Here is a 14062-nt window from a genome sequence, read left to right as displayed (position 1 = left end):
TGGTAAATCGGGTCCAAGTCAGTGTGTTTGTTGATAGAGTACTTGGAAGCATGGCATTCCAACTGGAACTCTATCAATAAACATATTGACTTGGATCTGATTTACCACCCCCTGAGAAAAAGAACAGGAAATAACATCACCACAGCGAATGACATCACCAACCCAAAGAAACCGAAACACAAATAGAAAGCAGGAATCATCAGCAGTGCTTTGTCCAGAGGCTCACTGAAAATGTTACCTAGTATGGTGACGAAACATATGAAAATGAACCTTCCAGCTCAGCGAGCAAACCTACATCCAGAGTTCCCAGGTTGGGTATTAGGATCATGTTCTTGGGTGTTAAGTCATTTTTCTACATCAGTTACCTAGACTTGGGTGTACTGAGCATCATTTTAAGTTTTGCAACTGACATTAAACCCTGTAAGCAGGAAAACTATGGGAGGACAGCAATAGAATTTGAGAAATTATAGGATGAGCTGGTGATATTGGCAGACACTTGACGGATGGCAATTAATGCAAACAAATGTAATGGTGTAATATATTTTGAAGAATGAAGAAATTTAATATAAAATAAATTATACAGTTATAAAAAGAGTGTAGGATCTGGTGGATATGTTTATGCAAATCTTAGCAAGCACAGGACAAATTCAGAAGGCTGTTAAAAAAGCAGGTGAGATGCTCAACATTATTAATAGAGGTATGGAGTACAAAAGTAAGGATATTATATCATACTTTTATGATCACTATAGGCCTTAATTAGAGTACTGTGTTCAATTCTGAGTGCTACACATAAGTTAAGCTAACCAGGCCATTATGAAAGTGAAAAGAGACTTAACAAAATTGTATCAGGATGAAAGACAGTTATTACATGGAAAAACTGGAGAAAATTAAAGTAGGAGAAATTTGTTTGAGATGCTCAAAATTTTTAACTGTTTTGAAAGTGTATGGAAGGAAAACTGTTTCTAATGGCAGAAGAGTCAGTAACCAGAAAACACTGACTTAAGGTAGTGGCAAGAGAACCAGAGATGATATGAGGAAACATGTTGTTTTACAGTGAATAGTCCGGATTTGAAATTAACTGCTTGAAGTAATAGCAGGTTCAATAATAACACTAAAGAGAGAATTTGATGAATACTTGATTGGAAAACTTTATAGGTCTATGATGAAAGAGTGAGGAGAATGGAATAAGTGTTTATTATTACTGAAAAGTTTGTATTGGTACAAACTGTCAAATGGCTTCCTCTTGTGCTCTATGACCATACCATTTCTTTAATTTCCCTCTAAATGACATTTATTAAGTATTCCCACTATACAAGCTTGTGAATAATGTCACAAGTGGACAGAAGAGGGCATCATGAAATTAGCCTAAAGTTTTTGGCAGCAGTTTGGAGTTTGGGAGTTCCTGGGATCAGCCTGGAATACTTATTCAACTCTTCAATACATAATATAAGAGTGGAATTATGCTTCATATACTATGCTTAATATACTTCAGTGAAATTGAGAATCACAAGGAAACGAATTGAAACATTGTTTTGCTGTTTATCTTAAGATCTTTCTAAACTCTCATATATAATTCTCTTGGTTATACTTTCTTTTGTACAATAAAGTGGTATTCTTTTACTAAAGGACATTGACAGCCTTCATACAAATATGGTTAGTGACTAACCATCAAGATAACCATTTGCAAAATTAAACTTACAATCAATGAATCAAGCCAGATTCATTCTGGGATCAGAACTAGGATCATAACAGACAGAATATTATAACAACTTATACTTGTATGGTGCACTTATCATAATAAAATATCCCAAGATGAGTCACGAAACGTTATAAACTAAAATATGACATAAGCAACATGGGAAGATTTCAGATCAAATACCTAGAAAATTGGTCATAGAGGTAGATTTTAAGTAGTGTCATAATGGAGGAAAGTGAGGTAGAGAGACATAGATGTACTTGGAGTATATTCCAGAACTTGACCGTTAGCAATGGAAAGCAGAATCACCAATTCTGGATCAATTAAAATTGGGGAAACACAAGACGCTAGAATGAGAACAGTGCTGATAGCTCAAGGATATGTGAAGCTTGAGGAGAGTATATGGATAGGGAAGGTGTGACTATGGAGGATTCAAATTTTTAAATCAAAACATTTCTTCTCTCGGAGACACACTGGCTCATCAATCATAGGTGTAGCAGGTGAATAGAACTTGATTCAAAATTAAGGCAAGGCAGCAGAGTTTTAGCTGACCTCAAGTTTATGAAGTCAGAATGTGGAAGACCAGCCAGAGGTGCATCCAAATAGTCAAGTTTAGAGTCTTGAATGATTATTTCTGAGCTGCTGAGCTGAGACTGGGGTGGAATAAGCATGCGAGGAAGATGCAATGGTGTGAATTTAAGGTCAGAAGCTCACTTCATAGTCAAATGTAATTAAAGTTTGCAAAAAAATCCGACTTTATCTCAGAGTATTGCATGAAGAGGGATGGAGTTGATTGCTAGGGAATGGAGTGTGGAGCAGGGATCAAAAATAATGGCTTCAGTGTTCCCAATATTTAATTTAAGTTATAAACTGTAAATGTATGACCTCTGATTTCTGGCTCGGCAATGAGTTACTGAAAAAGCATATGATTTTTAATTAAGTCTTTACTATTTTCATCATGTTCAGTCTTTAACTGATAATGGCTCCAACAGTGGAGCTAAGTAAAGAATTTGCTTCTTTGCAGCATTTTGCCACTTTTACTTTGAAATTATAAACTCTGACCTGTTGTTTCTCTATGGATATTTTCTGTTCTACCACAACCAAAATCTAATATGGATTGTTTAAAAGATTGCTTTTTTTCTTTTGGAAAGCAGCGAAAAATAATCTTTCTATATCACATTTTCTTAAAGCTTATTTATGACCACTCTTCACAAGTCTCTTTAAGAACATTTATAACACAGTGTACAAAAATCTATTGCATTCCTGAAATGAGTAAACATACGAATTACTTTTAATTTATTTTGTCTTTAGTGCATTCAGTGGTAGAGTGGTGGGTTGTGGGGTTTTGGAAACGGAGATGGAAGATGCAGGAAAACCGGAAAGTACATACAAAAAGAAAATAAAAACCACAGTTCATACCAAATGTAATTGCGTCAGTAGATGTTTTAACTTTAGTCGCTTTTGCTTTACTCCGATCACCAAGTCCCTTAATATTGTGTCCTTTACTTCCACGAACCTTTCCAGCAGCACTGGAATCTGCCATTTCTGTAAGACAACAAAAATATGTCAGGCATTACCACCTAATATTGCTTCCAGAAACACTTTATTTTTGTTTAACTATTCCACAATGCAAACATACAGAAGTGTACCAAAAACAATGGCTGTCCATCTAGACAGTTACAGTATCTTGAAAATGTCATATGCTTGCTAAATTTCTTTTTTTCTTTGTTTTTTTTAAATTAAGTCTTTTCTCAAACACGTTTGTGAATTTGTGCAATTCCAAGAACTGGATGTGCCAGTTTTGCTTTGAGGGTAACACTCTTCCTCCGAAACCAGAAACTGTGGTTTCAAGCTCCACCACAGAACATAAGATGGATTAACATTTCAATGCAATTCATGGAAAGTACTTCAATTTTGAATGAGAGGTCAAATAGAGGCCTCATTGTTTGTTGCAGCGCTACCGTGAGACATCAGAAATATAATGACTCAATTTGAAGAGCAGGAGCTTGCTTCAAGTCGCTGCCAGTATTATTTCTTTAAGTGACACTATCAAAAACAGATTAACTGGTCATTCATTATTGCTATTTAGGAGATTCTTTTGAATGCAAAATGGCTTCCATGCTTGCCTACATAACACCCACTGCTGTATTATATTTCATGGATTTTAGTGGTTTCAGGTATTTCTGTAGGTCCAAGCAAGTCCCGAATAAACAGAAGCCCCCTTCAATATTTGGATGTTTTGGGTTTTTTTAAAAAAAACCTTGATTTTGCTCTTAGGTAAAATCTTTAATAAAGCATTGGCAACAAGATTTTATTATTGCCTGGAGCACTATAGAGGCTATGTTGTTATGAATTATGTTCAAAAATACAATAGTTATTAGAATAGAACTGTATTTTAGGGTCAGGATTCCCAGAGGATTTCAGGGTCCCTACATGGTCTGTGAAGGAAACATCAACTTGTAGTCAGGAGACATGCTTGCTCTCCCATTAAGGCCAATGAGCAGGCTCCAGAGGCTGGAGAGTCAGTCAAAGGAGCACCAGAACTGTAACATTGGCATGAATATCATCATCCAAGGTGGAAATAAGCTGAAAATGTGTTGCTGGTTAAAGCACGGCAGGTTAGGCAGCATCCAAGGAACAGGAAATTCGACGTTTCGGGCCAGAGCCCTTCATCAGGAATGAGGAGAGTGTGCCATGCAGGCTAAGATAAAAGGTAGGGAGGAGGGACTTGGGGGAGGGGTGATGGAGATGTGATAGGTGGAAGGAGGTCAAGGTGAGGGTGATAGGTTGGAGTGGGGTAGGGGCGGAGAGGTCAGGAAGAAGATTGCAGGTTAGGAGGGCGGTGCTGAGTTGAGGGAACCGACTGAGACAAGGTGGGGGGAGGGGAAATGAGGAAACTGGAGAAATCTGAGTTCATTCCTTGTGGTTGGAGGGTTCCCAGGCGGAAGATGAGGCGCTCCTCCTCCAGCCGTCGTGTTGTTATGTTCTGCCGATGGAGGAGTCCAAGGACCTGCATGTCCTCGGTGGAGTGGGAGGGAGAGTTAAAGTGTTGAGCCACGGGGTGGTTGGGTTGGTTGGTCCGGGCGTCCCAGAGGTGTTCCCTGAAGCGTTCCGCAAGTAGGCGGCCCGTCTCCCCAATATAGAGGAGGCCACATCGGGTGCAGCGGATGCAATAGATGATGTGTGTGGAGGTGTACAGGACATTGGTTAGGCCACTGTTGGAATATTGCGTGCAATTCTGGTCTCCTTCCTATCAGAAAGATGTTGTGAAATGTGAAAGGGTTCAGAAAAGATTTACAAGGGTGTTGCCAGGGTTGGAGGATTTGAGCTATAGGGAGAGGTTGAATAGGCTGGGGCTGTTTTCCCTGGAGCGTCAGAGGTGAGGAGTGACATTATAGAGGTTTATAAAATCATTAGGGCATGGATAGGACAAATGGACAAAGTCTTTTAACTGGATGGGGGAGTCCAGAACTAGAGGGTATAGGTTTAGGGTGAGAAGGGAAAGAGACCTAAGGGGCAACTTTTTCATGCAGAGGGTGGCATGTGTATGGAATGAGCTGCCAGAGGAAGTGGTGGAGGCTAGTACAATTGCAACATTTAAAAGGCATTTGGATGGGTATATAAACAGGAAGGGTTTGGAGGGAGATGGGCCAGGTGCTGGCAGGTGGGGCTACACTGCGTTGGGATATCTGGTCGGTATGGACGGGTCGGACTGAAGGGTCCTGTTTCCATGCTGTACATCTCTATGACTAAATAAAATATGTAAGGTAATTCACTAAATACACTTTTTTTATTATTGTGAACACAACCTTAAAAATACTCATTTTGAATATGAGAAATCTCAATTATTGAGAATAAGTGCACTTTGTGATCTACAATAGAGTTAATGAGGAATGTGAGTACAGAGTTGGGCCAGTTACTTGGCACAGCCCTTATCTCTGAAAGCGCACTTCAGTTCCCACCACAGCCCCTCATGTTGTGCACCTCATTAACATTTTATGTTTCATTAAATAACCCACGCAAATCCTTACATTCCTCACATCCCCACTTACCTCCATGAAACCCAATGCACCATCACCCCCATAAATCCAAAATATCCTTCAGAGTATGCACAATTTAAAGTCCTCAGAAGCCATGCAATAACAATGGGAATTATTTTTAAATCACTGTCAGAGATTTAATTTCTTCAATCAAATAAAACCCTGTATACAAACACACTTATATTTACACTGGAAAGAAAGAAACATAGCCCAGTGAAAAAAATTCCTAATTATTTAAGTACTTATCACATCCATAAACAAATAAGAAACTATATCAAAGGCATATTTTGTTATTACTGCTCTTAAAAGTTTCAATCTTGGATCAAATATGACTGCAGAGGCTAATAGGGCAATTTCAAATATTTTGGAAGCCTTCTCCAATGGAAAAGCTACCATACTGAATGATGACATTTAGGCATTGACGGTAAATGCAATGGTCAACATACCTTTGCAGGAACAGATCCCTGAGATGAATCACAGCATTGGAAATACATTACAATACAGAGTCCCATAATGACATTTCAAAGTGTCAAACAATTTTATCCATACCTTTTAGAACAGTCATGACACTTCAGGAGGGCTCTGACATTGGTCACAAACTCTCCATGGAGGTGTATTATTTTAGGGCTTCAAAAATTCACACTAGCAAATGAAAATTGTGACTGAGAGGAAAAAGGGTTTTCCCGTCATTATCAGAACACTGATCTCAGATTAGGTTTGTGTGCATTTTATACTTCAGGCCTGCCCTGTCCACAAAAAGACCACACAAAAATGGATCAGGAAAGGGAAACGATTCTTTTTTCAGCAAAAAAGCTAATCAGTGTTTCGTAATCCAATTCCAACAGGAGACAAAAATCCAGCCCATGAAATCAAAACAAAGTATAGTTTAACTCAATCCTTGTTGATATAAACCTGCTTCTAACCTGACTATTGTAGTAATTGCAACAAGGTCACCGAGGTGGACCCCAAAGAACATGAGTTCTCTGATTGGGCCTGTTAATCAGGTCCAATCAGGAAGCCCTGGCTGACATAAGAACAGGAGTGTCAGAGGTTCTGCTCACTTTGAGAGCTGGCTCTGAGTGTCACATGTACATAAAGAATGACTTGGTGATGAGATACCAGCCTCTGTGGAGTTATTTCAGTGGCAATGAGAGAAAAGCTCACTTCTGAAGAAAGTTGCACACAACAGTCATTTTTGTGTTGGGGGTAGGAATTTCTGGCATTTTGCTATTATTTTGACTCATCTGACCCTGCCATCAAAGACTGGGCCCAGTATGTGAAAAGAATGCAATATTTTTCAGGGCAGATAACATTGGAGCAGATGAAAAGCAATGTGTAATTCTCCTGACAGCTTGTGGACCCACAGCTTGTTCAGTTATTAGGAGCCTAATGTCTCCTGAGACACCAGATACCTTCCAAAGTTTGACAGAGTTAGTTAAGGAATATTACGAGTCCAAGCCTCCTCTAATTCTGTGACATGATCAGTTTTACGTAGTAACTCGAGAACTGGGGAATCTGTATCAGGATTTTTAACGAGGTTAAGATAATTGCAAGAGGCAAGTGACCTTTTTTCAATCCTTAATGAAATGTGGAGAGACTGTCTGATATGTGGGATTAATGATGTAACCATGATGTAGAGCTTATGATCTGATACTCCACAACCACCTGATGAAGGAGCAGCACTCCGAGAGCTAGTGTGACCAAATAAACTTGTTGGATTATAACCTGGTGTTGTGTGATTTTTAACTGATGTAACCATGCAAAAGCTCCTTTTAGCTGAAGACCAAGTGGATTTCAAAAAGGCACTACAACAGGCTTTGTCATTGGAAAATGCAGCAAGTGGAACATATGAGTTGCAGGGTATTCCAATGGGAGTGAACACCCTCACCAGGCCGACTGAGCTTGAGGAAACACCACTTGAGCGAAGGCAATTGCATAGTCATACTCAGGACATATTCTGCTCACAGGGGCTCTAGGTCAACCCACAGCAAAGCCCCAAAAGAAAGCCCAGTCTCAGCAAAACGGTTAAAATTTTCTGCAGGATCCGGGCCAGCAAGCCATTGTAGTTGCTGCCATTATCTGGACTTGAGACAGCAAAAGAGGCCTCTTGGACTTAAACTGAGTAAGAGAACTCATAGGTCAGTATACAAGAGAATGCACACCCTGAAGAGTCCACTTCCATAACATACAGAGGATTTATATGCAAAACTGGCAGGGAGGCACTCCTTCACGAAGCTAGATGTGAGCCATGCGTACTTGCAACTCAATTAGATGAGGATTTCCAGACGTATGCTACAATTAATGCAAATAAGGGTTTATACCAATATACGACTGTCTATTGGAGCATCATCAGTATGTGCCAATTTTCAGCAGACGATTGAGAACATTTTACAAGGTCGCCATTTATCTGTTTGAAATATGAATAACAGGGAAGACCAATAAGGAGCACTTAGAGACTTTGGGCATAGTGCCTAGATATTTTTCCCAGGCAGGCATATGCCTGATAAAGAGAGAAATGTGTGTTCCAGGCACCCCAAGTGGCCTACTTCAACTACAGAGTCAACAAGACCAGGTTACACCCTTTAGAAGATAAAGCAATGGTGATCAAAGGTGACCTGGCTCCGATGCTTGCATCGGAGATTAGGTCGTTCTTTAAGCTGGTGAATTATTATAGAAAGTTCATACGTAACCTGACTTTTATCCCTGCACCTTTGCATCAACTCTTTGAAAAGGATCAGCCTTGGAAATGGTCACATAACCAAGCCATATCTTTCAGGGAAGTCAAGAAATAACTATCATCCTCTAAGGCGCTGGCACACTATGATCCCAAGCAAGATCTGGCAATGACATGCAATGCCTCCCCATACAGCAACGGGATGGTAATAGCTCATAGCTGGCCCAATGGAGAGAAGCGCCCATTAGCATACACATCCAGGACTTTGGCTAATGCAGGCTGTATATTCACTCAGATCAAGAAGGAAAGTTTGGTGATCATATTTGGAGTATGAATGTTCCACCAATACCTTTACGGACAAAAATCTGAAATAATAATGGACCATAAAATGTTACTAGATCTACTGAAAGAAGAAAAGGGCAACAGCTTCAGGCCGAATTCAGCAATGGCTTCTAATACTAAGTGCATATAATTACACAAGTTGGAACACCATCTGGGAGGCCAAGTACAAAATGTAGACACATTGGACCTCCTCCCGCTGGCAGATATACCAATGGTGGCACCATCACTGGAAGTGTTTGTGATGTTTTAAATTTTCTAGACACACTTGCAGTCACAGTTCACAATATCAGACTTTGGATGCAGAAAGATCCAGTCCTGGCAAAACAAAAACAGCTGGAGGGTGACTGGGGAAACCAAAGTGCTGTCATAACCAGAAATGAAACCTTCCTCGATCCAGAGAGACCAGGTCACGGTAGAGGATGGCATATTATTATGAGGAGCAACAGTGACTGTCCTGAGCAAAGGTCGCTGTGAGATGCTGGCTGAACTCGACCAGGATCAACCCCGGATTTCCAAAAGAAAGATGTCAGCAAGAAGTTATATACAATGGTCAGGATTGCATGCAGACATAGCCAGTGGGGTAGTGCCCAGACTACCAACAAGGACAAAAACTACCACCAGTAGCTCACCAACAGTCATGAGAATGGCTGGGCAAATATGGTGAAGACGATTGAAAAACTATGAGCATTTTCTGTAACACACAGACTCCAAGTAGCGTTGGTCACAGACAACGGGCCATTGTTTATTAGCAGGGCAAGTCAAATGGTATATATGGACAGCTCCATACTATCCATCATCCAATGGTCTGGCAGAAAGAGCAATCCAAACTTTGAAGGCAAGCTTAAGACAAAAAGCCTACAGCTTCATTCGTGATACCAAATGGTCCCAGTTCCTGTTTGATTTTAGGACCATCCCCTCATGCAACTGCAGAAATAGTTCCAGCAGAGTTGCTTTTGGGGAGAAGATTGCACATCAGGTTAAATCAGATCTTCTCAGATTTGGGGGAAGGGTGAAATGGCCTCAGAAACGCCAGTACCACACGCAAGATTCCGCTGAGCAAGGGAGACTGTGTACTTCAGGGCACGAACTTTGGTGTAGGAACTATGGGAATGGCCTTGTCTGGGTCAATACAAGGTTATGTCCGGTGACTTATAAAGTTCAGGTAGGTATGATAGTCCTGAACAAATATGTTGACCAAATGAAAGCTGCAAACTTGTAAATTGTGCAGGAGCAAAACATGCCCAGCTCCTCAAATGCATTTCTGACTGTTCCGGACTCCATGGGTTCTCCCTCTCCATCAAACGTTGAAGAAATCTCGGAATGTGAGATAGGCATGGTGGATGTTGCTGCCTCAATGTCATTTTTTATTTTTTTTAGATTACTTACAGTGTGGAAACAGGCCCTTCGGCCCAACAAGTCCACACCGACCCGCCGAAGCGCAACCCACCCATACCCCTACATTTACCCCTATTACCTAACACTACGGGCAATTTATCCTGGCCAATTCACCTGACCCGCACATCTTTGGACTGTGGGAGGAAACCGGAGCACCCGGAGGAAACCCACGCAGACACGGGGAGAACGTGCAAACTCCACACAGTTAGTCGCCTTAGTCGGGAATTGCTGCCCGAAAAAAAGAAGCTCTGGGTGCAACTGTGCTACTGAGTATTACACACTGCTAGTATCTGAGGCAGAGTTGGAGGAATCTGACCCAGGGATAAAACGTCCAAGAAGAGCTACAAAATTAAAAAAAAGCTTATATCCTCGGACTCAGAGGGGCAGGATTGCAATCATGGTATCAAAGTCAGCCAGATGGACCTCAAAGAATATGAGCTCCCTGATTAGGGTTGTTAATTTTGTCCAATCAGGGAGCCCTGGCTGACAGAGAAGAACAGCGTATCGGGGTTTGGGGTTTGGCTTTGCCGCTCCTCTCCCTTGTAAATTGCTGTTTCTCTGTATACAGCTTTTAATGTTTATTGTCTGTAAACTGTACTTATTAATAAAACAAAAAAGGGGACTTGCTGCCCTTTTTCCCCCATAAAAAAAACAGGAGTGTCAGACATCCTGTTCTCTCTGACTGCTGGCTCTGAGAGACCTGGATCAATGTCAACAACTCTCCACATATAAATAAAGGGTGACTTGGTAACAGGATACTGACCTCTGTGGAGTTATTTCAATTATGATCCTTTGATTATTCAAATTTGCTGACGTCAACCCATTTCTTAAAAAAAATTGCTGTTTCCCTGTTCTTTCCAATCATCATTCCACCTTTACACTTGTATTTCTTTAAAAGCAGAGAACATTTTGATTGCTTTGAATATCTCATTAATTTGATGTATTCCACTTCATTTTTTTACTGAAACTACATCGGTACTGTGACGAACAGCTACCTATGTGATTGTGGCCAATGTTTTCTGTCCTTAGCCAGAGTTTTTTCTGGTTAACACCACGGATCTCATCATCTTCCACAAATATGTCCTCTACCACAGTCCCTCACTCTCACACTGCTCTTCAACGGTTACATTCCTGCCTATCATACCATAGTTACTACACTATCCTTGTGATTAATCCTGTCTTGACCATGCCTCTTCTTTAACTCAGGATTTCATCCTTTTCATTGTTTATTTGTGAGTGCCTTGGCAGAAGCATCTGTAAGCACTGGGCAAGCATTTATACAGTTAGCTAGAGACTTGTGGACTCAAGTAGCATTGCATGATCTTATTGCACAATTAAATAATACAGCAATGATGAATTCCCTATTGTTGGAACTGTTGCTTTCAGATGAAATGTTTGTTTGCATTTAGTAATTTTATGGTAGCATTTGATTAAAAGCTGAATTCAATGTTCTCTCAACCAGGATAACCAAAAATAAATTAAATGGTCATTCATCTCAATGATGCTTATGAGGTCATACTTTGGACCACATTTTTGCAGTACTGGCTCTTGGATACATGATTGTGAGTTATGTCATCGAGCTTATTAATAATTACAATTAATAGTTGTTGCCCAACACAAATCTTTGCACAATGTTACCATCCTGCCCATTATAACTTTTACCCATTTCTTGCTATCAGCTCATCCACTAACCAGGTTATTAATATTTTTAATCAACCTGTTCAGAGATGTTATTGTACATCGTTGGTGCAGGTGGGATTTGTACCCAAGATTAGAGTGGTGCTGGAAATGCACAACAGGTCAAGCAGCATCCAAGGAGCATGATTTTTCCTGCTCCTTGGATGCTGCCTGACGTGCTGTGCATTTCCCACACCACTTAATCTTCAGCATTTGTAGTCCTCACTTTCGCTTAGCGGATTTGAACCCAAGCTTCCGAAGATCAAACAAGGGATACTACCACTGAACCACTAGTGTCTTAACAAGTTTATTGAGATATTTTTTTCCAACCAACCTCTTCAGAGATGTTATTACACATCTCTGAAGTAGGAGAGATTTGAACTTAGGTCTCCTGTTCTAGAGGCAGGTCCATTACCATTGTACCACAAGTGTCTTAATCAGGTAATTGATTTTTTTTTAATCAATCTGTTCAGAGATGTTATTACACACTCCTCTGGAGCAGGTGGGACTTGAACCCAAGTTTTCTGGCTCAGAGGTGGGCATTCTACCACTGCATTACAAGACGTCCTTAACCAGGTCACTGATTTCTCATAATTCTATGCACTTTAGCTGTAACTAATATAGTTTCTTATGAAGGCATTTATTGAATTCCTAGTGGACGTACATGCAAATAACATCCAGAGACAATCCTCTGTGCATCCCTTTAATAACTTATTTGAAATACTCAATTTCATTAGGGGGTTCTTTCACAATTTCTAGGAGGAAAGTGTGTAGTCAGAAGCTTCTCAATGTATCTGTAACTAGGTGGGGTCCAGCTGAAGAGAGTTCATGAGTGTGGTAAGCATTTCAGGATAATACTTGGGTTGTCAAAGAGCTGAGGATGTTAGCTGGAGAGGTGGAGTAATTGAAGATATTCAATAATCACTTCTTTGCAAAGTAACAGTACAAAGTGACAATCAAAGAGTTTTGTGAAATAATGTCACATTTTCTGATAATGTTATAAAATGTCCAACAGTTGGAGATGGTTTTCTTTATTTAGTGTTATTAGGTTTGTTCTTTTATTAAAATAAAATTTAATAATATTGACTAAATATTGATTTAAACAAAAATATATTTCAAATTTTGAAGAGTAGGCAGTTCAGAACATATTCAACTTAATGTGTATAAATTCAAGATTTTCAATGGAATGTAGAAACATCATGATGTTTTTGTGCTTGATGTTCTGTCTACAGATTTCCAAAAGTCGTTTTGCAAAATGCCACATACATTTTGCAAAACGGAAGCCCAAAGAAAAGCAACAATGGCAGCCTTGGATATAGAATTAAATAAGGGACAGGAGTATAGTTTAGTTGTGAACAATTAGTTTTCAAGAGTGCAAGCAGGAATACATCCCTGGGGTCAGTATTAGAAACAGTAATGATCAGGACTTATGCAACACAGTATAATTTCAAAATCTTCAATTAACACTAAATTCACAAATTTAGTAGCAAGTGAGGAGAATAAAAACTTAATTCAGGAGAACATAAGCACACTGGTCAAATGGGTAGACAAGGCAAATGACATATAAAGAACTATGAATTGATATATTTTGTTTGTAAAAGTGAGAAGCAATATTAACTAAATAGCACAATTTAAAAGGTTGTGCAGAAATGGAGAGATCTTTGAAGGTGACAGAATAAGTCAAGACGGCTTTTGCTTCTGAAATATATAACTGAAGCTATATTTTGTCTTGAAGCCATCCTTGACTTGTTAAAGGAAAAGAGTACAAAGCAAGGAAGTTATGCTGAACATTTTTAAAAAGAAAAAAAACACTAGTCAGACCTCATCTGAGTCTGATCACCACACCTCAAGAAAGATACTGAGGTCTGAGTGAGAAGAGACACAGAAATAGAGAAGACATGGAACTGGGGAGGATAATTTTCAATTGTGTGGAAAGACTAGTGAAGGCTTTTGTTTTCTCCTTTGAATAGCAAAGATTGAGAGAATTGATTGAAGTATGCAAATTTATGAATAATTTTGAAAGAGTTAAAAAAGATAAATTGTTCAGAGGTGGTTCAGTACCTACAGGACATAGAGAAAAGTGATTGCCTAAGACCAAGCATGAGGAATCAGTTAATACATAGCAACTTGTTTGATCTGGAATACATGCCTCAAATGGTGGAGTGGTTTCAAGAGTAGCTTTCTAAAGGACATTGGCTAAATAAATGGAGGAGCAAAATTATAGGAGAAGAGCAGAGA

The 14062-nt window shown here is 39.7% G+C and overlaps 1 protein-coding gene across 3 annotated transcripts in view; it reads right to left on the bottom strand.

The window, feature by feature from the left end:
• Window positions 1–14062, bottom strand: part of znf512b (zinc finger protein 512B) — a 99031-nt gene that overhangs the window by 83113 nt on the left and 1856 nt on the right. For all 3 annotated transcript variants that reach the window (XM_060836046.1, XM_060836047.1, XM_060836048.1), the window contains exon 2: window positions 3116–3241. In XM_060836046.1, coding sequence (XP_060692029.1) covers window positions 3116–3239 — 124 coding nt within the window. In that variant the 5' untranslated portion in view covers window positions 3240–3241. The remainder of the gene's footprint in view (window positions 1–3115; window positions 3242–14062) is intronic.

The sequence above is a fragment of the Hemiscyllium ocellatum genome, chromosome 15 (assembly GCF_020745735.1).
Source record: "Hemiscyllium ocellatum isolate sHemOce1 chromosome 15, sHemOce1.pat.X.cur, whole genome shotgun sequence".
NCBI lineage: Eukaryota > Metazoa > Chordata > Chondrichthyes > Orectolobiformes > Hemiscylliidae > Hemiscyllium > Hemiscyllium ocellatum.
The sequence above is the reverse complement of the archived record's forward strand: the minus strand, read 5'-3'. Positions and strand labels throughout refer to the sequence as shown.